General features: G+C 37.2%; 2 protein-coding genes across 6 annotated transcripts in view; one reads left to right on the top strand and one right to left on the bottom strand.

Moving 5' to 3' along the window:
* Nucleotides 1–11,400, top strand: part of Eif2ak2 (eukaryotic translation initiation factor 2 alpha kinase 2) — a 39,575-nt gene extending 28,175 nt beyond the window's left edge. For all 5 annotated transcript variants that reach the window (XM_010611407.3, XM_010611406.3, XM_010611405.3 and 2 more), the window contains 4 exons: nt 1,795–1,923; nt 7,985–8,089; nt 9,611–9,664; nt 9,741–11,400. In XM_010611407.3, the coding sequence (XP_010609709.2) occupies nt 1,795–1,923; nt 7,985–8,089; nt 9,611–9,664; nt 9,741–9,863 (411 nt within the window). In that variant the 3' untranslated portion in view covers nt 9,864–11,400. The remainder of the gene's footprint in view (nt 1–1,794; nt 1,924–7,984; nt 8,090–9,610; nt 9,665–9,740) is intronic.
* A 7,435-nt stretch (nt 11,401–18,835) lies between these two features.
* Nucleotides 18,836–24,447, bottom strand: part of Gpatch11 (G-patch domain containing 11) — a 12,772-nt gene continuing 7,160 nt past the window's right edge. The window contains exons 5-9 of the mRNA XM_010611404.3: nt 23,526–23,646; nt 23,271–23,361; nt 21,940–22,053; nt 20,662–20,743; nt 18,836–19,817 (exon numbers count right to left, since the gene is read on the bottom strand). Coding sequence (XP_010609706.1) covers nt 19,762–19,817; nt 20,662–20,743; nt 21,940–22,053; nt 23,271–23,361; nt 23,526–23,646 — 464 coding nt within the window. The 3' untranslated portion in view covers nt 18,836–19,761. The remainder of the gene's footprint in view (nt 19,818–20,661; nt 20,744–21,939; nt 22,054–23,270; nt 23,362–23,525; nt 23,647–24,447) is intronic.

The raw sequence follows: 24,447 nt of genomic DNA, 5'->3' as shown, positions 1-24,447 counted from the left end.
TTTGGGGTTATGCTTTGCCAATCACAGCATGTAGGTGGCTTTGCCAGCGAATGGTCTGTAGATGAAGAAGCCTCTCCTGTGTAAGGTATCCAACTTTCTATCGGATCTTACGAACTGGACCGGTGGCTCTGAGGAGAGTCATAGAAGACTCGCTGTCTGAGGCTGCTTCTTGGTGTCTCCTACTGGACCATCCTCTATGGTCAGCCGCAGCCTGAGCATCAGCCTTTTATCGTGCTCTGTAACGTTTTATCTAGCCATGCTATAACTAAACAAAATGTGCTGTTCTTTTTCTTTTCAAAGAATTGTAAAAAGCAATCTGATATTTTTACCAGTCTCATAGTCTTTTATAGATAATCAGACGGCATCATAAATTGAGCTTCCTGTTTCTCAGAGTCAGGTATAACCTTAGGTGGGGTAGCAATTTCACCTGTAAACCAGTGTTTTTCTATGCTGTAACTTGATTGGAGCAAGGGAACATTTTCTCTCCACGTTAGGTGGGGTAGCAGTTTCACCTGTAAACCAGTGTTTTTCTATGCTGTAACTTGATTGGAGCAAGGGAACATTTTCTCTCCACGTTCACCACACGCATCCTTGCATCTGTATTATTGGCATTAGGTTCCAATATGTTAATTAAACTCTAATCTTATAGCCAGTTTCTGCACCAGGCTTCTCAGGCTGGATTCTCAGAAGCTTCCTTCAGATCACCCTGGGCTTTGATCTCTTCCTTTTCAGTTCCTTTACCAAGCTGTGTCACTTATAAGGGTTGTCCCACAGGGTTTGTGTGTGTAGGAACTGTTGTGTATGTAGAAACTGTGTTGAAAGTCTAGCTTTTTGCAAGAGTGGCAAATATTAATTTTCTCTTCAACAACTTTCCTGCTTTTGTGGATTCTTTTTTTTCCCTTTGGCACCAGGGATTGAACTCTGGCTGGGACCACTGAGCCAAATCCCTAGCCTTGTGGTTTCTTTTCTTCTGTTGCTTTTTTTCTTTGGGGGGGTGGGGTCTCGGGTTTGAACCTAGGGCCTGGAACATGGTAGGCAAAAGTTCTACTACTGAGCTACAACCCCAGCCCTGCGTGGTTTTGAGAATACTGACCAATACCTTCCACACAGCTGGACAATAGTACCGATCACCCTCAGTCACTTCCTTTTTCTCCTTAAAATTTGCTTAGTAAATTGCATGAAAAAGGAATTTTGTGCTAGTTATCAGTTTCCCTTTAATCTAGTAAGCTTTCAAGGTGGGTGAGATATGTTTAGGAAGAAGTGGCAAAGGCCTGGAGAAAGTGACATAAAAGAAGCCCCCGGGGGCTTTCTGCACAGGATGCCCCGCAGCACAGTTAGGAATGAACTGTTCACAGCTGGACAGTGCCTTAAGGGTGTCAGTTTCAGTCCCCATGGGCTCTGCACTTATATTTACATCATTTCCTCAAGCAGCTGTCTAACTCCTTCTGGGATGGGGAACTCACGCTTTGGTTCACACATTTAGTCTATTAAGATACATTAAAGCAAATCTTTTCGTCTTGGCTACCTTCTGGTCCTGAATCCATCCTCCTCTGGAGCCCTGCAGAGTGACCCTGTTTTCACCAGGCAGCTGTTGAGGCAGCTGTGCCCCAAATTACCTCTGCTGTCCACATTAAAGTCTTTACTTCCTCCACTGGGCATTTTAAAGACCATAAAGCTGACTTGAGTTACCTGTGTGAGGGTAAATGCTGTACAAGTAAAAACCCCAGTTTTTATAAGATGATGTGGTAACGGTCTGTCAGATTGGTAAATATAAATTATTGTTTTCCCCCACAGCCACTTAACATATTTTTAGTAGATGAAAAGCAAGTAAAGATTGGAGACTTTGGACTTGCCACATCCTTGAAAAATGATGAAAAACGAACGAGAGATAAGGGAACTTGGAGGTACATGAGTCCAGAACAGGTAAGTCCCTTCCCCTTCTGTCTCTCTGTGTTTTGCTTCTTTAATTTTTTCACTCTTTTATTGAGCACAATTGACAAATAAAATCATATATATATAAGATGACCTACAACCTTCCTGTTTTTGTGTTTAGCATCTTTGGGATACATATGCATTGCAAAGTGATTACTACAATCAAGCTATATTAACATATTCATCACCTCAGTATTTACAGTATTTAACTTCCTCTGCTTAGAAAAAGATTTTGTAATAGCACAAGTCGAAAAATAGTCTTAGAAAAAAAAATGTACTCAGGAGCTCATTCACAGAGACAGATTAAAACAGTTAAGTGAACTCCATTCTAGACAATTTCTTGATATCACGATACGTTCGGGGCTGGGGATTTAGCTCAGTGGTTCCAGCGCCTGCTTCACAAGCGCAAAGACCAGAATTCGATCCCTGGTACAAAAAAAAAAAAAAAAAGGATACATTAATGCATTTTTGAAAATGAAAAATTGGCAATGGCATATATACTGTTTTGTAACCTGCTATTTCATTAACAGGGTGTTGTGGACATCTTTTTTTTTATTTGTTTTTGATACCGGGGATTGAACTAGGGACCTTGCACTTGCACGGCAGGCGGTGGAACCACTGAGCTAAATCGCCGGCTGTTGTGGACATCTTTTTACCTCAGTAAATTCACGTCAACATAATATTCCCTACTGTTGTAATTAATAATCTCTTACTGTTATAATTAATAACTTTTTTTTGTACTGCGGACGGAACTCAGAACCTTTCGCTTGTGAGGCAGATGCTGTGCCACTGAGCTAAATCCCCAGCCCATAATTAATAACTTTATAGCCATTCTTCCATTACCCTCTTTCCTTCCCCCTTATTCCTTGCCTCTTTTCTAATAATAGTCCCCACTTTTATATCATCTTTTCAGATTCCACATTTTAGGGAAAATATGTGATACGTGTCTGAGTCTTGCTTATTTCAATTAGCAATGATAATATCTAGTTCCATCCTTTTTCCCCCAAAGGGCATAATTTTTGTCCTTCCTTATGGCTGAATAATATTCCACTAGATAGATAAATGACTGCTTGATTGACAGATAGATGGGTATCACCATTTCTTTATGCATTAATTTCCTGGTGGGCATTCAAGCTGATTCCACATACTGGCTGTTGTGAATTATGCTGCAATAAACAGGTATACAGGTAGCCCTCTAGTGTGCTCGCTGTAATTCCTTTGAATGTATACCAAGGAGTGGGGTGGCTGGGTCACCTGTCATTCTATTTTTAGTTTTTTTGAGAAACCTACACACTGATTATGTAGGGGCTGTACTAATTTACATTCCCACTAGCAGAGTAGAAGTGTTTGTGTCACCTGGCACCCTCACCAATATTTCGTGTTTTTTGCATGATAGCTGTTCTGACTGGGGTGAGATAGAATCTCAATGTAGTTTTGATTTTCATTTATCTAATTTGACCATTTGTAATACATTCACTAACCATTATACTTAATTGTTTTCAGAAGTACTTGGTCAGTTCATTTGCACATTTATTGATGGAGCTATTAGATTTTTTGAGGTTAAGTTTTTGGAATTTTTAAGATATGTTCTAGATGTTACGGTAATTCTCTGTCAGAAGGGTAGCTAGCAAAATTTTCTCCCATTTGGTAGGCTATCATCTTTTCACTTTTTTAGTTGTTTTCCTTGTTGTGCAGAAACTTTTAATTTGACATAGTCCCGTTTGTTGATATTTGCAGTTATTTCCTGTGCAGTTTGAGTCCTATTCAGGAAGTCTGTGCCTGTGCCTACGACTTCAGGTGTGTCCCCTATGCTTTCTTTTAGCTGTTTCAGAATTTCAGATCTTGATCCATTTGCAATTGATTTTGTACAGTGGGAGACACAAGGATATAATTTCAATCTTTTATACTAAATATGGATAGCCAGTTTAACAAGCACCATTTGTTAATGAGGTTATCTTCTCATCAATGCATGTTTCTGCCTCCTTTGTGAAGAATCAGATGACTGCCAGATGTGGTGGCGCATACTTGTAATCCCAGCCCTTGGGAGGCTGAGGCAGGAGGATTGCCACAAATTTGAGGCCAGATTGGACTTTATAGTGAGTTCAAAGCCAGCCTGAGCTATATAGTGAGACCCTGTCAAAATGAAAAAAGTAGTGGCATGGGATTATTTCTGTGACTTGTATTCCATTCCATTGACCTGTGTGTCTGTTTTGTGCTGGTACAATGCTGTATTGTTACTTTGGCTTTGTTGTTTCATTTGACATTGAGTATTGTGTTACTTCTGGCCTTGTTCTTTTTTTACGTAGAATTGCTTTGGCTTTTCTGGATCTTTTGTGTTTCCATATGAATTTCAGGATTTTAAAAAAAAATTCTATGAAGAGCATCATTAGAATTTTGATGGGGTCTGCATGGAATCTGTAAGTCATTTTTAGTAATATGTTATTTTAACAGAAGTGACTGCTGATCCAAGAACAAGGGATATCTTTCCATCATCTAGTGTTGATTTTGTGTCCTGTTAACTTTGTTGGATTTGTTTCTCAGTTCTAAAAGTCTTTTGGTGGAGTCTTTGGGACCTTCTAAGTATATGATCATATTATTTGCAAATAAGGATCATTGATTTCTTTTTTTCCTCCTTGAAAGCTCTTTCATTTCTTGCTCTTGCCTAGTTGCTCTAGCTAAAATTTCAATACTAGATTGAAAAGGAATAGTGGGAGAGAACATCCTTGCCCAGTTCCTGCTTTTAAATACTTTCACCTTTTTCCCAATCAGAATGATTTTGGCTCTTGGTTTCTCTTATATGACCTTTACTGTGTTGAAATACAATCACTCAATACCTAGTTTCCTCAGGGTTTTTTTTTTTTTAAATCATGAAGCAATGTGCAATTTTGCCCAAGGCTTTTTCTGCATCGTGAGATATCCTTAATTTTATTGATATGGCGTATTATAATTATTGATGTGACTATGTTGAACCATCTGTGCATACCTGGAATGAAACCAACTTGATCATGGTATATGATCTTTTTAATGTATTGTTGAATTCAGTTTGCAGGTATCTTATTCAGGGTTTTTGCATCTGTTTGTCAAATTTATGGGATATACCAGTTTTCTTTTTTCTTGTGTCCTCTGTTTTGGAATCAGGGTGATATTGGCCTCAAAGAATGAGTTTGGAAACGTATCTTCCCTTCTTTCATGGGATGGCTTCAGAAGCACTGGTGTTAGATTTTATTTAAAGACCTAGTAAAGTTAAGCAATGAACATGTCTGTTTCTGTTTTTTTCTTTGTTGGTAGATATTTTATTGTTGCTTCAATCTTATTGTCTGTTACTAATCTATTTAAGTTTTAAAATACCAGCTTGATTCAATTTTGGTGGGTCATATGTGTCTACAAAGTTACCCATTTCTTCCAGGTTTCAAACTTATTAGAATGTAGGTTTTCAAAATAATCTTAATGAGGGCCAGGGATTTAGCTCAGTGGTTCTGGAGCCTGCCTTGCAAGTAAGTGCAAGAGCCGGAGTTTGATCCCTGATACCCCCCAAATAAAATGATAATAATTTTAATGATTCTCTGGATTGATTTCAGTGCTATCTGTTATACTATACTCTTTTTCATCTCTAATTGTATCCTACCCCCTCTTTCATTAATTTGGCTCAGGGTTTTTCAACTTTATATATCTTTTCAAAGAACCAACTTTTTTTTATCCTTAGTCCTGTGTATTGTTCTTTTAGTCTCTGTTTCATTGATTTCAATTTTGACCTTTATTGTTTCTTTCCCTCTGTCTAGTTTTGTTTTGTTCTTATTTTTTTTAAACCTTGAAATATATCATTAGGTTATTTACTTGAGATCTATGATTTTTTTCTGTAGGACAGAACTATAAATTTTCCTCTTAGAACTGATTTTGCTGTGTGCAGAGATTTTTGGTTTGCTTTGTTTTCATTTTCAACTGATTCTAGAAATTTTTAGATTGCTCCCCTGATTTCTTCAGTGCCTTTTTTTTCCTTTTCAGTATGGGGATCGAACTCAGGACCTTGCTCTTGCAAGGCAGGCTGGAGCATCACTGAGCTAAATCCCTGGCCTTCTTCAGTGACTACTGATTGTGCGAAAGTGAATTGTATTGGGACCTGAACCCATTTATGTTGAGTTGTGTTTGATTTACGATATTTCTTACACCAGTGTTCAGTGCATATATATTGTTACATCTTCTTAGTGAATTGTTCCCTTTACCAATACTTGCTGGCTTTTGTTGTTTTTCTAATTTTCTTGTAGTCTGCTTAGTCAGAAGTGGGTATAACTCTTCTTGCTTGTTTCAGATTCAATTAGCATGGAATATTGTTTTCCGTCCTTTCCCTTTCAGTCTGTGGGTGTCTTTGTTTGTAAGGTGTATTTCTTGCATGCAGCAAAGAGTTGGGTGTTATTTTTTAAATCCAATCTGCCAGTTCATATTTTTAATTGGGAGAATTTAAACCATATACATTCAGAGTTACAGAAAGCTACATATATTAATTCCCATCATTTTGTTGCTTTTCTAATAATTCATTCCTAATTCTCAATAGTTTATCTGTGCTTTCTCTTCTGTGTATAAGATTCCTTTAAGCCCGGGGATTTAGCTCAGTGGTGCTGCCGCCTGCCTCACAAGGATAGGATTAGGAGTTCGATTCCTGGTACCAAAAAAAAAAAAAAAGATTCCTTTAGGTATCTTATGTAATGCTGATTTAGTGGTCATGAATTTATTTAGTTTAGGCTTACCTTGGAAGATCTTTACATCACCTTAGATTTAGAAAGATGTCTTTGCTGGATTTAGTAATCTAGGTTGAAGTGATTTTCTTTTAGGGCTTGAAATATATCATTTTATGCCCTTTTGGCCTTTAAAGTTTCTGCAAAGAATTCAGCAGTTATACTGACAAGTTTCCCCCTGTAAGTGACAGCATTCTGTATTCATTTCCAATATTTTTTCTTGTTTAGCACTCTTGACATTTTAACTATGATGCAATGTAGGAGGTTCTTTTCTGGTCATCTTGTTAGGGATTCTAAATACCTCCTGTACCTGTTGTCCATTTCTTTCTCAAGACTTTGAAAGTATTCAGTTATTATGTCTTTGAATAATTTTTTTTTTTTTTTTTTTGCTGTTAGTCTAATCTAAACCTGAACACTCTCTTCTACACCAAAATTTCTTCTTTGTTTTTTTCAACTGTGTAACAGAACTTTTGGATAGTTTGTTCATATTTTTTTCCTTTTTAGTGTCTGGGTGTAATAATTCATCATACTTCTCTTTGAGTCCTGAGAATCTTTATTCGGCTTGATCTGGTCTGTTGTTGAGGCTTTCTGCTGAGTTTTTGATTTGACATTTTTATACTTTTCATTTCCAAGATTTCTATCTCCACTTCTTTGCCAAACTGATCGTTTATATCCTGCATTGTCCCTCCTTAATTCACTCAGTTGTTTATTCGTATACTCTTAAAGTCATTAATCATTTCAAATCAGTCTTTTGATTTCTTTGTCTGCCATTTTGTCCACTTTGATATCTCTGTTTTTTCATTTTCATCAGTACATAACTGCAGTACACAATGTTTACGTTCCTCACAGAGGCAAACCTTTTGCTGTTTGGTACATCAGTAGCTAATTCATTTTTATTGTTGAATAGTATTCCATGGTATATGACTGTACCACAGTGTCTTTCCATTCTCCTGTTGGTAATATTTGGGTTGTTTCTAGCTTTTGAATATTATAAATATGCTATGAATATAGGCATGAACGTCACTTACTATACAGTATTTTAATTGCTGCATCTGCTGCATTTCATTTAATCCCACAGTCGAACTCGGAGGCCCATACTATTATTACACCCATTTTATAGTTAAGACTATTCTGTTCCCATGTTAGTGGTTAATTTACTCCAAACAGTCTGCTATTCGGTGCTGCATATTTGAACCTGGGCTGTCAGACTCTGCCAACCTTCAAATAAATAGAATCTTTGTATGATAGATTTTGTGGCTTCAGAAAGCATAGATATTCATATCAAATAAGTGACTAAGGCAACTATGTTGTGATCTCTTCAGCTGGCCTCAGCCGAAGATTATGGAAAGGAAGTGGACATCTTTGCTTTGGGACTCATTCTAGGTGAACTTATTCACATATGTTGCACCGTCCAGGAAACCATGGAGGTAAATAATCTAAGAAATTAAGCAACAAAAATTATCATATGTCCTATTGAATGTCTGCACTATGCAGTTATTGCCCATGTGTGAGGTGGGCTTGAGCATATTTGTGACTGAGTGCAAGTGAAATAAGAATTTTCTATTTCAAAGTTTGAGGGATTTTTTTTGGTGGTGTTGTTGTTGGGTTTTTTTGTACCGGAGATCAAACTCGGGCCCTCGCGCTTTCAAGGCAGGTGGTAAAACCACTGAGCTAAATCCCCAGCCCTAGAACATATATTTTATAGAACAAAACCTTTTATTTTCTTGAAAGATGTGTACATTTTATTAAGACCCTTATTTTGAATCAGTTGGCAACTTTTCATTGCCTGCTTTGCAAAAGACAGTGTGCTAAGTATTAAAAGAATTTTAGGAATGAACAATTTTTTTTATTTTTTGCTTTTGTTTTTGTTTTTTCTAGTACTGGGGATTGAACCTAAGGCTGAGCAACATCCCCAATTTTTTATTTCTTTTATTTTGAGATAGGATTTCAATAAGTAGCTAAGTCATCCAGGTGAGGCTCAAACTATGATCTGCCTCATCTCTGCTCCCACAAAGCTGGGATTACAGGCAAACACCACTGCACCTGGTTGAATAGTTCATTATCTATGAGGAATGATAAGAGAATGCTGTGTTTCAGGAAATGGCATAAAGTCTGTGGAAACATCTAGGAGGGAGATCTTTCTAGTTGTGGGTTCAGATTTCACCAAAGCAAGTCTAATGGTCCAAAATAGGGACCTGCTTTTTTTGTTTGTTTTTTGTTTTGTGTTTTTGTTTCCAGTAACCAGGGATTGAACTCAGGACCTTGCACTTATGAGGCAGGTGCAGTGTCACTGAGCTAAATCTCTGGCGTTCTAATGGTCCAGAATAGGAAGCAGGAGACGCCAGTGTGAAGATGGGACTGTGCAGACTATGTCTGGAAATGTAGTTTTATTGGAGAATGTAAGTTACAAGGAAGTGATGGTTAATGGAGCTGGAAAGACAAGTTGGTGCTAAAATGAGGAAAGAATATGGATTTTCTTCTGTAGACAGTGGGTAACTACTAAAGGCAGGCAGCAACCGGATATACAAGTCTGAAGCTCTGAAAAGGGAATTTGTCTAGTCAACAGCTTTTGCCTCTATAAAAAGGAAACTTTAGAAGTACCTATTTCAGTGCCAGGGATTTAGCTCAGTGGTTCGCCATCTGCCTCACAAGCGTAAGGACCCAAGTTCTATCCCCAGTACCAAAAAAAAAAAAAAAAAGGTACATATTTCATAGGGTTCCAGGAAGGATGAAGGGAAATAATCAATATCATATATGTAACTCTTAAAAACATCGAACGTTGAGGATGGTTATTAGATTGAGTGTGAGGGTAAGGATTTTCTGGTTGTGCTTGGCTCAAAAGAGTTTCCAGAGATCTAGGATCCACTTACATTTTAGGGTAATGTGTTCTAAGTTTGTTTTTCCTCTTAAGTAAATAATTTCCTAATAAATGAATGTTTTATTTTCAGTTTTTCAATGATCTAAGGAAAGGCATCTTCTATGATGTGTTTGATAGCAAAGAAGTAAGTATTGGAAAGTAATCACAGTTTTATTGATTCCAATGTTTTAGTTCTTACTACTGACACCTACTTATTACAGAAAAGCCTTCTACAGAAATTACTATCACGGGAACCTCAAAGGCGACCTGACACACAGGAAATCCTCAAGATCTTGGCTGAGTGGGAGGATGCCACAGAGAAAAAGAAAAGAAATACCTGTTAGGGCCCTTCTAAAAAGTATTATTTCTGATCTGTGTTTTCCTTTAATTAGCTAAAGGCTGTTGATAGATATTTCCTCTTATTTTCATTTTCTTCCCTTTTTTAAAATTTCAGTTCAGATAGGTTTTCATTCATTTTGTTTTTTGGGTTTTTTTTTTTTTTTTTTTTTAACTTCAAAAAACATTCTTACACTTGAAGAGATACAGAACTTAATGAAAATCCAGGCTGTGACTGTATGGAACATGGCAGTTTTATGAAGCAGAAGTTTTTGAAAGAATCTTTGGTGGCCCATATTCTCACAATCAGAGGAAACTGCTTATGATAATCTCACAGAAGGATCCGTATCACTCCTTTTCTCAGCACTTCAGTTACAACCACATGATGGAGGAAGTTAAAAGTTACGTGAATCGTGTGCAAAATTAAAAATCCATGATGTGTTTTCTAATGACGTATCTTCAACTTTTCTCATGAAGCAGCAAAAGTAGTTGGAAGTGAGAAAACAAGAATAATAACTTCTCAACACAAACCTAATGGTAATGATAGTGAAACAGAAAGTGACGCTAATTGGAATAAAGGAAAAGGTCTCACATGAATCCCTTATCTAAGTTGAAACAAGGAAGCTGTCAGCATGAACTTAATAAGAAAGGGAGAGTGGGAATTCTTCAAAGTGGAGAAAAGGAAAACAGAAGAGATACTGAAAGACCCTTCAAAGGACCAATCAGTAACTCATGAAAAATAGCGATTTAGGCAAAAACAGCAACGGCTTTGGGAAGAAGGATAGTTAAATATTATGATTACTGCATTACATTTGAAACGTGCTGGTCACTTATGTATGTTAAAACTGTGGTTTAAAGCATTTTTATATTTCAGTTTAACGAGGATGTGTGCTGTAAAATTATATGCCATCAGCTTATTCTTTAAGAATTTGTTTGATGAAATGTAAATTCATTGATCCCTACTCAAATCCAGTACCCAACCCTGAAATTCTGTCCTAATGAAAAAATAAAAAAACCTGACTAGAGGGAAAGAATTGTTCTATTTACCTATTCTGTCTATAGGCTAGCCTTGCAAGATAAAACATAAAAGTGATTTTCTAAATAACAGTAATAATAATCCTATGAGATGAGATGATGATTCATGGCCTTGATGTAGAGATATTTGTTAACAGAATGATAAATGCACAAAGTAATCTATGAGTTTTGATATCCTTAAGTTTTTCTTTCATATTTTAATATCAAGGAAAAAACTTGCAAGCAGTAATGACTACAGGACAAAGGAAGTATAGCTTTATGTTTCATTTAGGAGTGATTTCACATATATTTAAGTATTAAAACTTTAGTAAAAATGGTTTTCAATAAAGCTTCAAACTTGAAAAAAACCCAACTATTTAGAAAAAGCCTGTTTATAGGAGAATCAGAAACAACCATAATGCCCATCAAAAGGAAAAAAAGATGAAATGAATTCACACAGTGGAGTGTTATGCAGCACTGAAAATTTAAAAGCCGGGTGTGGTGGCTCACACCTGTAATCCCAGCACTTGGGAGGCTGAGGCAGGAGGATCGCTGTGAGTTCGAGACCAGGCTGGGCTACATAGTGAGTTCCAGGTCAGTCTCAACTACATAGTGAGAACCTGTCTCAAAAAACGAAACTCCCTCCCCAAAAAGTGCAGTAACATAATACAATGTATCTGTTAGGAACGTAATAGTGAACAAAGTTTCAAAAAATACTTACAGAAAGATTCTATTTACATAAAGTTCCAGAACACACAAAAATAAATCATTGTTTAGAGATCCCAACAACTGCAGTACGATAATATAGAGAAGGGAATGAGATATTCAATTCTGTACCGTGGTTATCATACAGGAGGGAAAGGATTGGGGAAGTGGCCTTCAATGGCAATGATGACCTTTCTTGTTAAACTGGATGTTGAGTGCACTAGTTTTAGCTGAAAAGTGCTTTTTAAAATATATTTTGTATCTATTATAACACATGGTTTACAAAAAGATAACGGCTGTTAAGGCTGACTAGGAACAGAAAATAAGTCAATCTTGAGAGCCAAGATCACTTTCTACTGACCATGCAGCTTACAGGTGACATTTCAGTGAACCTTCAAAGCATGTGAGGCATTTGGATGAGAGCTAAACCAAATGGGCAGCCTGGGCAAGGGCCTGGCAAGAGTTCTGGCAAAGACATATTTGGGAAGCATTGGGTGTATTCATTTGTTGTCCTCAATTGCTGTAAGAAAAGGTGGAACATAATCTGGATTGTGCCTTCAAAGACCAGGAAGGCTAATTCAAACTAGAGCCATCAACTTCCATTCTAAAACTGCCATATATTTTTTGTTTTGTTTTGTTTTGGGTACCAGGGATCGAATTCAGGACCTTGCGCTTGCTAGGCAGGCACAGTGCCACTGAGCTACATCTCCAGCCCAACTGCCGTGTACTTTACAGGTTTTAAAGTGAACTAAATTTAAGCTAAGCAGAAAATGAAAAAATTCACAGTATAGTAAATAAAGGCATATAGCTATTTTTTAAAGTTTTCATTAAAATCAGTTAATCCATTTTCAACTTTCAGTACAGTATTTGATTAAGGCAAGGTTCATCAACGGATGCTAAAATTACTGAGTGAGGATGTTTTGGGGAAAAGAATATTAGCAAAGATTTACATATCGTCTCACAGAGGATATATATGCACCCTTACAGTGGAGAGATTGTGGTCACAATAACCAATAACAATAACCAAGTGATTTGACCTAGCATCACTCAAGGTAGAGCAACCTAACATGTCTCAATGTAAGAATCAAAACAATATCACCTACTTTTCTTCCTCAAAAAATGTCTAACAGGAATTCATTCACAAGGAAATTATTAGACATATCCTGAAAGTAGTCATTCTGTAGGTCATTCTTTAAAAAGTCAGTATCATGGAGGAAAGTAGGGAAACTATTCTAAATTAAGAGACAACAAGCCCACGCACCTGTAACTCTAGCACTCGGGAGGCTGAGCAAGGGGATCACAGAGTTCGAGGCCAGCTGGGGCTATATAGTGAGTTTAAGTCCAGCCTGACATCCAGAGCTAGGCCTTGTCTAAAAAACAAGACACACGCACACACACACAACATAAATATAAAAGAAAATGTAATGGTTGAATTTTTATTGTATTCTCAATATTTAAAATCAGAAAACAGATGCATGAAAGACACGTGGGAAACAATTGAGAATTTGTCAGCATAGACTGTGTATTAGATAACAATATAGCAATATGGAATACTTGTTAATTTTCTAGGTGTGATAATGACATTGTGGTTAAGCAGAAAATAACTTATTCTTAAGTAATGCATGTAAAAATATTTAGGGCTGATGTGTTATGATGGCTGGAACCTTCAAATGTTCAGCAAGAATGAAAGGATTTAAAAAATCAACGAATATTTGAAGAGAGATACAATGAATGCTTTGGTGAAATGCTAACCATTGGATAATTGGTTGCAAAGAATTTGGGGGTTGCTGGGAATTGGACATGGCTTTGCACATGCTACGTAAATTTTCTACCTTCAGTCCAAGAAATCTTTTTTCTTTAAATAAAGACTAATATTTTCTAGCTTTGATGAATGAAACTATACTTATAAGAAAACTAAATAACGTGGCCAGTGAGAACATAGGCTTTTAACTTTGCCTTATTGTAACATTTCTACTCTTACATCATAACTACAGAAATTCTTAGCAGCTTTTATTATTATTATTATTATCAGAAATATAGCAAATAAAATACTTTTTTTTTTTTTTTTTTTTTTTGGTACCAGGGATTGAACTCAGAACCTTGCACTTGTGAGGCAGGCAGCGGCACCACCGAGTTAAATCCCCAGCCCTTAAAGACTTTTTAATTAGGGAAGGAGTAACAAGGCATGGTAGCACATGCCTGAAATCCCAGCACTCGGGAGGCTGAGGCAGGAGGATTGCTGTGAGTTCGAGACCAGCCTGGGCTACATAGTGAGTTCCAGGTCAGTCTCAACTACATAGTGAGACCCTGCCTCAAAAAACCAAAAAAAAAAGGGAAGGAGAGGGGCAAGATCCAGGGACCTTATTTGCTTATTAAAATGCACACAGTTTTGAAAGAGCCATTTTAATCTAGTTGCTTCACTAGAAATTATCATTAAACACGTTTACTAAATACATATATTTAATATAAACAACACAGGCACACTTGTGTTAAATGTATTTAGCATATACATATGCAGTCATATGTATGTGTACATGTGTGTGCATGTATACCTAGCTGCGTAACTCATGAGGCCAGTGAAAAATAAAAACACAGGGCTCTCATTAAAAAATGAAATGTAGGGCTGGGGATTTAGCTTGGTGGTTCTTCAGCACAAGGTCCCAAGTTTGACCCCCGGTACAAAAAAAGAAAAAAAAATTAAAATCAAAAATTAAATGTAGGACACTTCTGAGCATAGTCACATGCGGCTGTACTGATTACATGTTCATGAAGACAGCCCTGCATCTGAGTATGTCACTTGAGAAAAATGTTTAAAATCTGAATAGACGCTTCTTCAGGTCTCTGCTTTGGCAGATTTTTAGACATAAACACAACATCCATTCCCCACTTAGGTGTACACCATGACTGGAGGTTCTTTGGCATGTTAACTTTTCATTATGGAATATCAAAGAATTTCAATACTGTTCATATTTTTAATAACTTTTATGTTCACACATACACAAAAATAGAATGAAATCATGTATTCCCCAACTTTAGCAAATATCAATATTTAGCTTTTCTTGTTACCTACATTTACCTTCTACCTTTCCTTATTCCCCCTTTTTTTTTGCAGTGCTAGGGATCAAATCTAGGGCCTCATGCATGATTATAGTGCTCTACCACTGAACTACATCCTCAGCCTAACGCAGGCTATCTGTAGCATTTTAATACTTAAAACTGTATTTCTAATAGATATGTTGTTTTATCTTGACAGAACCACAATATCATTGTCTTACACAAATTTCTTTAATTACTTTATTCAATTTTCCTATCTCAAAGTCTTTGTGGTTCGTTTAAATGAAAACCAAATACTACATTTGGCTAACATGTCTCTTTCATTCTCTAGTATTTGCCCCATGTTTTTTTCCTCATACCATTTATTTGAAGGAATTGGACCATTATGTCCTACAAAATCTCTCCATTCAGAATTTGGCTCATGGTATCTCCATGTCTAGTTAGATCTAGAAGCTTTTGATTCTTGTTTTTTCCAAGAGTATTTCACAGGTGATGATGCATACTTTCTTTTGTATTTCTTCAAGAGGACCATGATGCCTGATTGTCCTATGTTCAGTGACTAGGATTGATCAGTGGGGTTCTGGTGAAACCACAATCTACCATAATCATTCCTACCAATATTTCACCTAATGGTTCTAGCAGCCATTGATGATTGTTGCCTTGACCCATTCCTTCAAGGGTTGCAAAATAGTGATTTTTGATTCTATCAAACCTGTCCCACTTATCATATGTGATTATTCTATGAAGAACTTTCTCTAAAGTGGAATGGGAAAGATGGGATACCTATTTGATTTTCATAATGTTATTTCCTAGAAACTTTCAAGGATGACAAGGGTATGGCCAAACCAGTACTTTGAAAATGTGTTTTTAAACCAGGCGTGGTGGCACACGCCTGTAATCCCAGCACTTGGGAGGCTGAGGCAGGAGGATCGCTGTGAGTTCAAGACCAGCCTGGGCTACATAGTGAGTTTCAGGTCAGTCTCAATTACATAGTGAGACCCTGTCTCAAAAAAAAAAAGTGTTTTGAATGGGCTAGAGCAGGAAGAGTCTACACTTGAAAGGTCAGATGGGTGAATCACGTAGAGGGCCTGAACAGCGGGAAGGAATGTAGGAATCATGGAAAACACAAACATTAAGGTTACCTCTAAATTTGTTGGAAGGTGAGGAACAGGATTCTGGTGACATTAAATTAAATACAGGGCTCAATGAGATTAACCTCAGAAGAGCTACACATGATTGAGGTGTTTGTCTCATACTTTTAGCTACTAGTTTTCAGTTATGTAGATTATAAGCCAGTACTGGTATATCCATCAACATTATGTGTATCCCAAGTTATCAATGCTGCCAGAACATTCACAGAAAGATGCAGAGGAGACTGCAGGAAATGCAGGACATAAAGCAGCTGTACTTACATGTTACTGTCTGTACATATCTAAATTCCCACCCTGCCCTTGAGGTCTGTAGTTATCAATCTGTGACCATGACCTACCCTAATCCTACATTTCCACATGGTCACAGATAGACTGGTTGATAGATTTAAAGCACTACTGACAAATTCTAACTAAAAACTGTGTCAGTTTTTATGGGGCAAATAAAATGCTTTTTAAATGTGTGGTCATTTGGGGGTAAATTTGGTTGAGACCTGTTTTAATCTCTTATAGCTGCATTAACAGATTGTTGTTGGGTTCTCAAGTCTCCTTTCAGAGGTGTGCTGGACAAAGAACTGAACAAAACAAGCACAAACCGTGGCAAAGTTTCACATTTATTTAATATTTAGTACTGCTTTGGACTTGAACTCACTGTATAGCTCAGGCTGGCCTCAAGCTTGCCACCTCAGTCTCTCAAGTGCTGGGATTACAGGCATGTGCCACCACGTTAGGCTTCACATTTATTAAAGGTAGGAAAAAACAGAAGAATAGGAGAATAAGGTGCTCTGCAGAGGGTTCTGGGAATTGCTGTGCTGTGTCTCACGATCATCAGGCTTCCTTTCCCAGCTAGTTTTGGCCACCCTATCTTCCTGCCCCAAGACAACCACAAATTTGGTGGCTTAAAACAACACACCTTTATTCTCTTCACTCCTGGAGATCAGAAGTCTGCAGTGAGTTCCGAGGGGCTAAAGTTGTGGCTCCCGCAAATGCTCCCATTAAGCACGCGTGTTCAGTGTTACCTGATGGAAGCCCAGTTCCACAGAGCTGCTTGGTGCTGCCTGAAAGAACTTTAGCCCTCAGGGTTGCCTCCTGTTCTTTCTACATGAAATTCCCTTCAACTTTTTTTTGTTATGGTTTCACTGAGGTACAATTCACTTAGCTAAAATTTAGTTGTGATAGCTGGGGATTTAGCTCAGCGGTTCAGTGGCCTGCCTTGCAATCGCAAGGACCCGAGTTCAATCCCCGGTACCATAAAAAAAAAAAAAAAAAAAAAAATGTTAGTTGTGATGTTTAGTATACTCAGAGTTGTGTAATCATCACCATATTCAATATTAAAAGTTTTCTTACCCCTAAAAGAAATCTCACACCCAAGAACAGTCACGCACCATCTTTTCCCAACTCTAGGTGATCACTAATTTACTTTGTATCTCCTCTGATTTGCCCATTCTGGACTTTTTATATAATCAGACAACATGTGATTTTAAAAATTTCAGTATTACGTTACATTCATCAATGCTGTAAAATTGGATCAGTAGGCCATTCCTTTTTTGTTGCCAAATAATGTTCTATTTTATGGCTATATCACATTTCATTCATCCATTCATCAATTAATAGATACTTGGGTGGTTTCCACTCTTTGACTGCTATGGATAATATTATCATAAACACTTGTGTACAAGTTTTATGCAGACATGTTTCTTTTTCTTTTTTTTTTTTTTAAGTATACCTCGGAGTACAACTGCAGGACTATGTATAATTCCTGCCTCACAACTCTGCATGTCAAAGTTACATCCGACTTTCGGAACTCAATTTAGTGCTGCTTCCCTGGTGTCTCACAAGCTACCACTGAGAGCCAGTCTTTCCCTAGTTCTCCCATTGGATACGGCCTCACTGTACTGTGTCCAGTCTGCATCGAAGCTCAGTCATTCACACATGACTGTCACCTTTGTTACACTGAAGTTTTGGAGAGTAGAGGCAGCTCTCTTGTTGCTGTGTACCCCAAGGCAGTGAGGCAGAAACTCCACATGTGCTTGGTGGGGAGTATGTTTAAGAGTATGTAGGAACTTATGCTTGATCCTATATAATGTGTCTAACATTAAATAATTACCTTCCCTGTCAGATATTTAACACTTAAATGCTTGGCAAATGACACTTAAAGTAAACATGTAAGGTAAATTGATTTAGTTTTTAAAGATTTATTCTGAGTGTCAGAAGCCCTACATTCTGGAATTATAATTAAGAAAATAGGACATTTTTTGTGGTTTCAAATTTCATATAAATATTCTTTTTTTTTTGTCTTGTTTTTTTGGTACCGGGAATTGAACTCGGGTCCTTGCACTTGCAAGGCAGGCCACCGAACTGCTGAGCTAAATCCCCTGCCCTCATGTAAATATTCTTAAAGTAAAAACTTCTTTTCAATGTTTTTACTCCTCTCAGTTGTCACTACTGTCTAGTTATAAAGTTACGAAGGGTCTATATGAATAAAAGTTTTTACTTTTTTTTTTTTTTTTAAAGACGGGGTCTTGCTTTGTGGTTCAGGCTGACACTGAACTCACTATGTAGCCCAGGCTTGCCTCGAACTCATGGCGATCCTCCTGCTTTAGCCTTCCAAATGCTGGGATTACAGGCATGTGCCACCATGCCCAGAAGGTTTTTACCTGTTTTGAAAGCATATCGTTTTAACCTTAGATGAACAAGAATGGAGGGACATCTCCCTTCTATAAGGCTGATCTATGTCTAGCCCTATAAATGTAGACCATAATGCTGGTGGAATAATGGGACCATCAAGGTTATTCTCACATTCTCAGTATAACTGTTCAGAACATATTCCAAACTTCAACTCACCAGGCAGGTGGTGAGTTGTCCCTATACCAAGTAAGAGGAGAAAGGCAAGCCATCTTCTGTCTAATGCCACTCCACCTGAAACCACACACATGGTTTTGGGATGGAGCTGAAATGACAGGAAGGGATCTGACTGTAACTCAAAGAGAAAGTTGTACTCCTTTAGCTATTAATATAACTTTATTATTTTTAAACAAAACGTAAATATTAAATAATAGCATTCAACTATATACTCAAATATATATATATTCATAGTAACAAAAGTAATTAGTTTCCTAGATGAAGAACTGAGGCTTAGAAGTTAACCTGATTAGTGGTTCTAAAGTTCTGCTGAGTCTTAGAATCCATGATCCTGATGCCCAAAACACAGTGACCAATTACCTCAGAATCCTTCAGAGCAGGACCTTATACTACTATTTTTTAAAGCTCCCCAATTTATATTTGAGAACAAGTGAATCAGATCTTATTAGGTTAGTGATTAATACAAGTTGCAGTATTGATTTTCTTAACCTATGCAAACGTAGGTCAGCTATTGCTATTTTCTTGTGTATACTTGAAATCCTTCTGCCTCAGCTTCGAGCGATGGGATTATAGGCATGCAGCATCACACCTAAGCAAGAGAACTATCTTATTTGACAGATGATACTGGGACAAAGAATCAAGCAGATGTAGTCCAGCCCTGGTCAGTTCACTACTCTTGAGGGCTAAATGGCCTCAGAACATAAAATAGGCTTTTACCCTACAAGGCAAGGAGCCTGTTATGCTCTGTAATCAGCAAGAAGTATTAGGGAGTCTGAGCAGAGAAGAAGCCAACCTTTTTTTCTATTTCTGCTTCACCACTAATAAGGCTGACATTCTGATTTCCCTTTTGTGTTTTATTTTTCAATTTGTTCTAAAGTGAGGATGAGTATTACCTGTTGGGGTCCTCGGTCAATCCCACAAGCATCACAATACAGTCACAAATTGTAACTGTCCAAATCTTCATATTTGTGTTCTGAAGTAGAATTGTGTTATTTTTTTCAGGTCAGCAAACAGTGATATTCTAAAGTACAAAGTAATTGTAAAGTACAAAAAGAATAAAGCATCATATGAAGGTCCTTTTTCCTTACTGGAATAAACAATTCTTACTTTATTATGAATAATCTTAGTCATGATCTGCCGAAGTTGGTCCTGGGCAATTTGAAGATAGATCGTCTTCATCTACAATTTACATAAGGAAAATAAAAGATTAATACAACTTTCTAGTAAGCTTCTGAAAAATAATTTCAATATGTCATGTATTTATAATCAGCTGCATTTGCTAGTTACTCTACTAGACAAAGCAGGAAGAGATAAAAACAATAACCAAAACCTCTTTACTTTCAAGTACAAAGTCCTTAAACACAAGTTAGCAAACGCAGCTTGGGCACATATATTAAAAGGGGAAGCACTTGGCTTCATTAGACATTTGGCAGGTTTAAAAAAAAAAAGGGATGTGAAATTCAACACGTGATTTGAATGGTTCAGGGAAAATACTCTATACAAAAAATTAGTTCTAAAAAGTCAAGCTAAAGAAAGAATTCTTAAAAACAAAGTATGAAACAATTCATCTTCCTTAAAATATTTTAAAATTATTTCCTTTGAAACAACACTCAAAAATTCCTTATTACAAGTCAGTTCCTGAAAAGTGAAAAGAATTCTAGTAAGGATTCAAATACTTCTGTCTTGTTTTGTTTCTGTGGCCCCTGGGGCTTGAACCCAGGGAGCACTGAGGTACAGCCGCAGCTTTTTTAACTTTGAGACTGGGTCCCAGTAAGTTACCTGGGCTGGCCTCAAATTTCCAGACTTCCTGCAAGAGCCTTGGAGTAGCTGGAATTATAGCCTGTGCTATCATGCTCAGCTCAGTTATTTCTGTACTCACTATTTCTTTAAGACACTGGTTCCACAATGACATTTGAATGGAACAGAAAATTGCCACTGTGTATGGGAAGGAAATGTGACTTCTACTAAAAATCAAAGGACATTAATATTTAATGCTTTTTAAAAGTATAACATATTTTCTTACCTTCATAGGCTGTTCCACACCAAATACAATACAGATGTTCTTCCCTTAGGTAACTAGTCAGTATCTGTAGTTTTTCCAGTACCTAGATATAAGCCACATAAGTAAGGTTCACATTCAACAGAATCTCATTTTTCCAGCTTAGATTATGTTCAGTTAGTCCCAGGCTATCCATCTTCTGCTATACTCTCAGTGGTTAGAGGTGTCAAAGGCAGAAATAATACATCGGATCATATTTACTAGCTGTCCTGAAATTTCTGAAAGTCTCCTGGACACAGTAAAGACCACTGGTTAAGGTTAAGAAAATTGTTTTGGGCTGGCTTGATGATGATTAGCCTCCTTTACTCTCAAGGCATCTATCCCTCTTTGCCCAAGATGGGGTAAAGGTGAGCACTGTCTCATTCTGCTACAAAGATTCTCACTGGTGGTTTCCCAGTTAAGTGGTACTTAGGTTTTCAAACCATTCTTTATAGAATTCTTATATACAAGTAACCACAGAAGTGTATCTTCCTTTCTTGAATAATCTCCATTTCCTTTTGACTATGTTTTCTGGTGTTTGAGTGAGGGAAAGAAGTACATGTTAGAATCACTTCTAGAAGTTCAGCAGGAAACAAGGTACAAAGTGATTTACATTTGCAGCTAACATCATCTAAGCTGAAGCTGAGGTGAGAAGGGAAACGAAAGTTAAATGGAAAAACTACATGAAATTTTGATGTGGAGTTAATAAAAAATCCTGTGAACTCCCCTCACGCGGGACTTATTTTTGTCCTCAGGGGATATTTGGCAATACCTGAAGACACAGTTGGTTGACATAAGGAAAGGTGCAACTGGAACTAGAGGGAAAGTGTACAGGACAGACGCCCACAATGAGAAATTACCCAGTGTTATGGTTTGGGTCTAGATGTCCCCCCAAAGCTTCATGCAGTCATATGTAAGGTGGCTTTTTCAGAGGTGGCTGAATCCAGAGTGTGTGATACTGGGATTAAAGCTGTGTGATTACTAAACCAGTCCACTTTTGGCACCACCCTAATCCCAGTGGCCTGGATAAAATAAAAGGAGCAGAAAGATGCTGTTAAGGTTCCCTTGGTGCTTTTTGCAGTCTTCTACTGCCTTGCCTCAGAGCCAGCTGATTGTGGACTGAAACCTCTACAAACTGTTGGAAGTGCTTGGCTTCAAACAGCTATTTTGTCCCAGCAATGAGAAAAGTAACTAAGACACCCAGCTCAAGAAACCTGTCAAGGATGAGACACATGCTATGAAGGAAATGGTGCTGGAACATACACTTAAATCTTCACTGCTATATTCATCTTCATCCTCTTCTTTTTCTTCTTCCTCTTCTTCAGTTTCTTCTTCAGGTTTCAACCAGTACCATGCCTCTCTGGGAATCTGAATATTCTGAAAATGCAATTATTCTCATGAAATAGAGCTAAACACAAGACTATGACAAGTACAAGTGTGTTCAGGCCAACATGAATTCCTTTTTTTTTTTCCCTTACCGGGCAGTACTGGAGATTGAACCCAGAGCCCTCACACTGCGCTATATATCTCCAGCCCTTACTAAAAAACTGTTTTGAGAGTGTCTTTCTAAACTGGTAAAATGCCCAAGCTGGGCTTGGATTTATGATCATTCTGGCTCAGGTTAAAAGAATTTTGGGATTATAGGAATTTATGTCATTCTTTCAATAAGTGTAAGTATTTATGGAGTGCTTCTTAGGAGTAAACTACTGCACCACGAGTTATGGGGACGTCAAGTCCAGTGAGAATACCATATGTTGTTGCTAACAGTTTAGTAGAAAGGATATGCTATAATACATGTCAACTAGGAAATCGTAAGTATCAGGACATATTCAAAGTAAAGTCCTATGAAGATGCAGCACAATGAGAGACTGCTTCCAGCAATCTATTTACATAAGAAGGAAACGGGAAATTATACTGATATTTTTGAGATGTTAAATGAAGTCATTTTTTTTTTGTTACATAAAGCCACTAAAGCAAAGACAAGTCTTTTTATGTCACTCAAATCTGAAACAGACAGCACTCCATCTTTATTTTACAAGAGATATGTAATGTACTGAATATGGATGAAATAGGCTATTCTAGCTAGTCAAAAACTGTGAAGAACAGAATTTCCAGTCAAGCCATCAAAAGTCGAATTAGTAGAGAACAAGTTACTTAACCTTTACTGGATACTTCAGGTAACTCAGGTTCCTGAAGTAAAGACGCCATTAACGTATTCATTATCATAAATCAGTACTGAACTCTAACGAAGGCTTTGACAGATAAAAAGATAGCTAAATCAGGCTTGGAGTTTTTTGTTCTTTTTTTTTTTCTTGTCGTACTGGGGATTGAACCCAGGGTCTTCACAATAGCTATATCCTAAGCCCCCCCACTTTTTTTTTATTTTGAGATAGGGTTCATTAAATTGCTAAACTGCCCAAGATGAGCTGGAATTTGATTCCTCCTGCCTCGGCATCCCAGAATGTTGGGATTACAGGTGTGTGTCACCATGCCTGGCTGAGGCATAAGAGTTCTTTGTTTTCTTTAAATAAAATATGTGGCAAATCACACTGGGTGCCGAAATACTTTGATACCAAAAGTAAGTAATATCTTACCTTCTGAGTATCCAACTGTTGACAGGCTCGCTGGCTTCTTTTGAGATCTCCTTCAAGTTTTATTTCATCTTGCTTGTTTTTAAGTCGCATCCTAATTGAAAGAAAAAAGGTACAGGAATATCTATGTTCTCTTTAAGCATTTTATATACCTCCCATTACATACCTCTTTAACTGTTTTTGTATACGCCGGTACCAGAGAATATACCATGCAATAGAGGATTTGAAACCAAAAACAGTTCAAATATAAAGTTTTACCGAAACTGTACTGCAGCTTTTTCTTCATCTTGGTTTTTCATGTGTATCTTTCTTCTGTAGCTTTCTAATTTTTCTTCTGCTTTCCGTTTTAATAACGTCTCGTGACCAATGCCACTTTTCCCTGTTCAAACAAAAAACTCCAATGAGAAGCTCACTTTTTTTTTGACAATTCAAATACTTGCGAATTAAATGCAATTCCCATTTGAATACAGTCACTCAGACTCATTCACTGAATGACAGGAGAAAGCAGTAAAGCTCTTTGTTTTGTTTTCAAGGTCCAAACTCTTGTTTTCAAAGTCCAAATACACAATCTGATTTTTACAAAGACCACAAGTTTCATCTTTTTCTTTTTTTTTTTTAGTACTGGGGATCAAACTTGGGACCTTGTGCTTGGGAAGCAGGCGGTGGAGCCACTGAGCTAACTCCCTGGCCCAGAAGTTTCATCTTTTAAGACAGCAATACTGTACATGTTTTTAAAAATCAGGAAAAAAGAATCAACTGTCATACTTATATGTAAGAATATGAATAAGATACATATCTTGAGTTCATCCAAACTATTAAGCAAAACATTTCAGGGATAAATCTGTCTCAGAACACATTTAGGACATTTCAATGGATAAAATTAGGATCATACAGTGGTTGTGATTTCCTCCACATTTTCACTATTTAGGTTGTATTTTATACTAATATATTATACTATATGTTTATAGTATAGTAAACTTTTATAATATACTATTTTTTTTTTTGTTTATAAGACAAGGTCTTGCTATTATTAATTCAGGTTGGCCTTGAACTCACTATGTAGCCCAGGCTGGCTTCAAATTCACAGTGATTCTCCTGCCTCAGCCTCCAAAGTGTTGGGATTACAGGTGTGCACCAACATGTCTGGCTCTAAAACTTACTTTTTTTTTTTTTTTTTTTT

This window comes from Fukomys damarensis, unplaced genomic scaffold, assembly GCF_012274545.1.
Source record: "Fukomys damarensis isolate Sample0158 unplaced genomic scaffold, DMR_v1.0_HiC HiC_scaffold_2, whole genome shotgun sequence".
NCBI classification, from domain to species: domain Eukaryota; kingdom Metazoa; phylum Chordata; class Mammalia; order Rodentia; family Bathyergidae; genus Fukomys; species Fukomys damarensis.
This window is presented reverse-complemented; position numbering and strand designations above follow the sequence as displayed.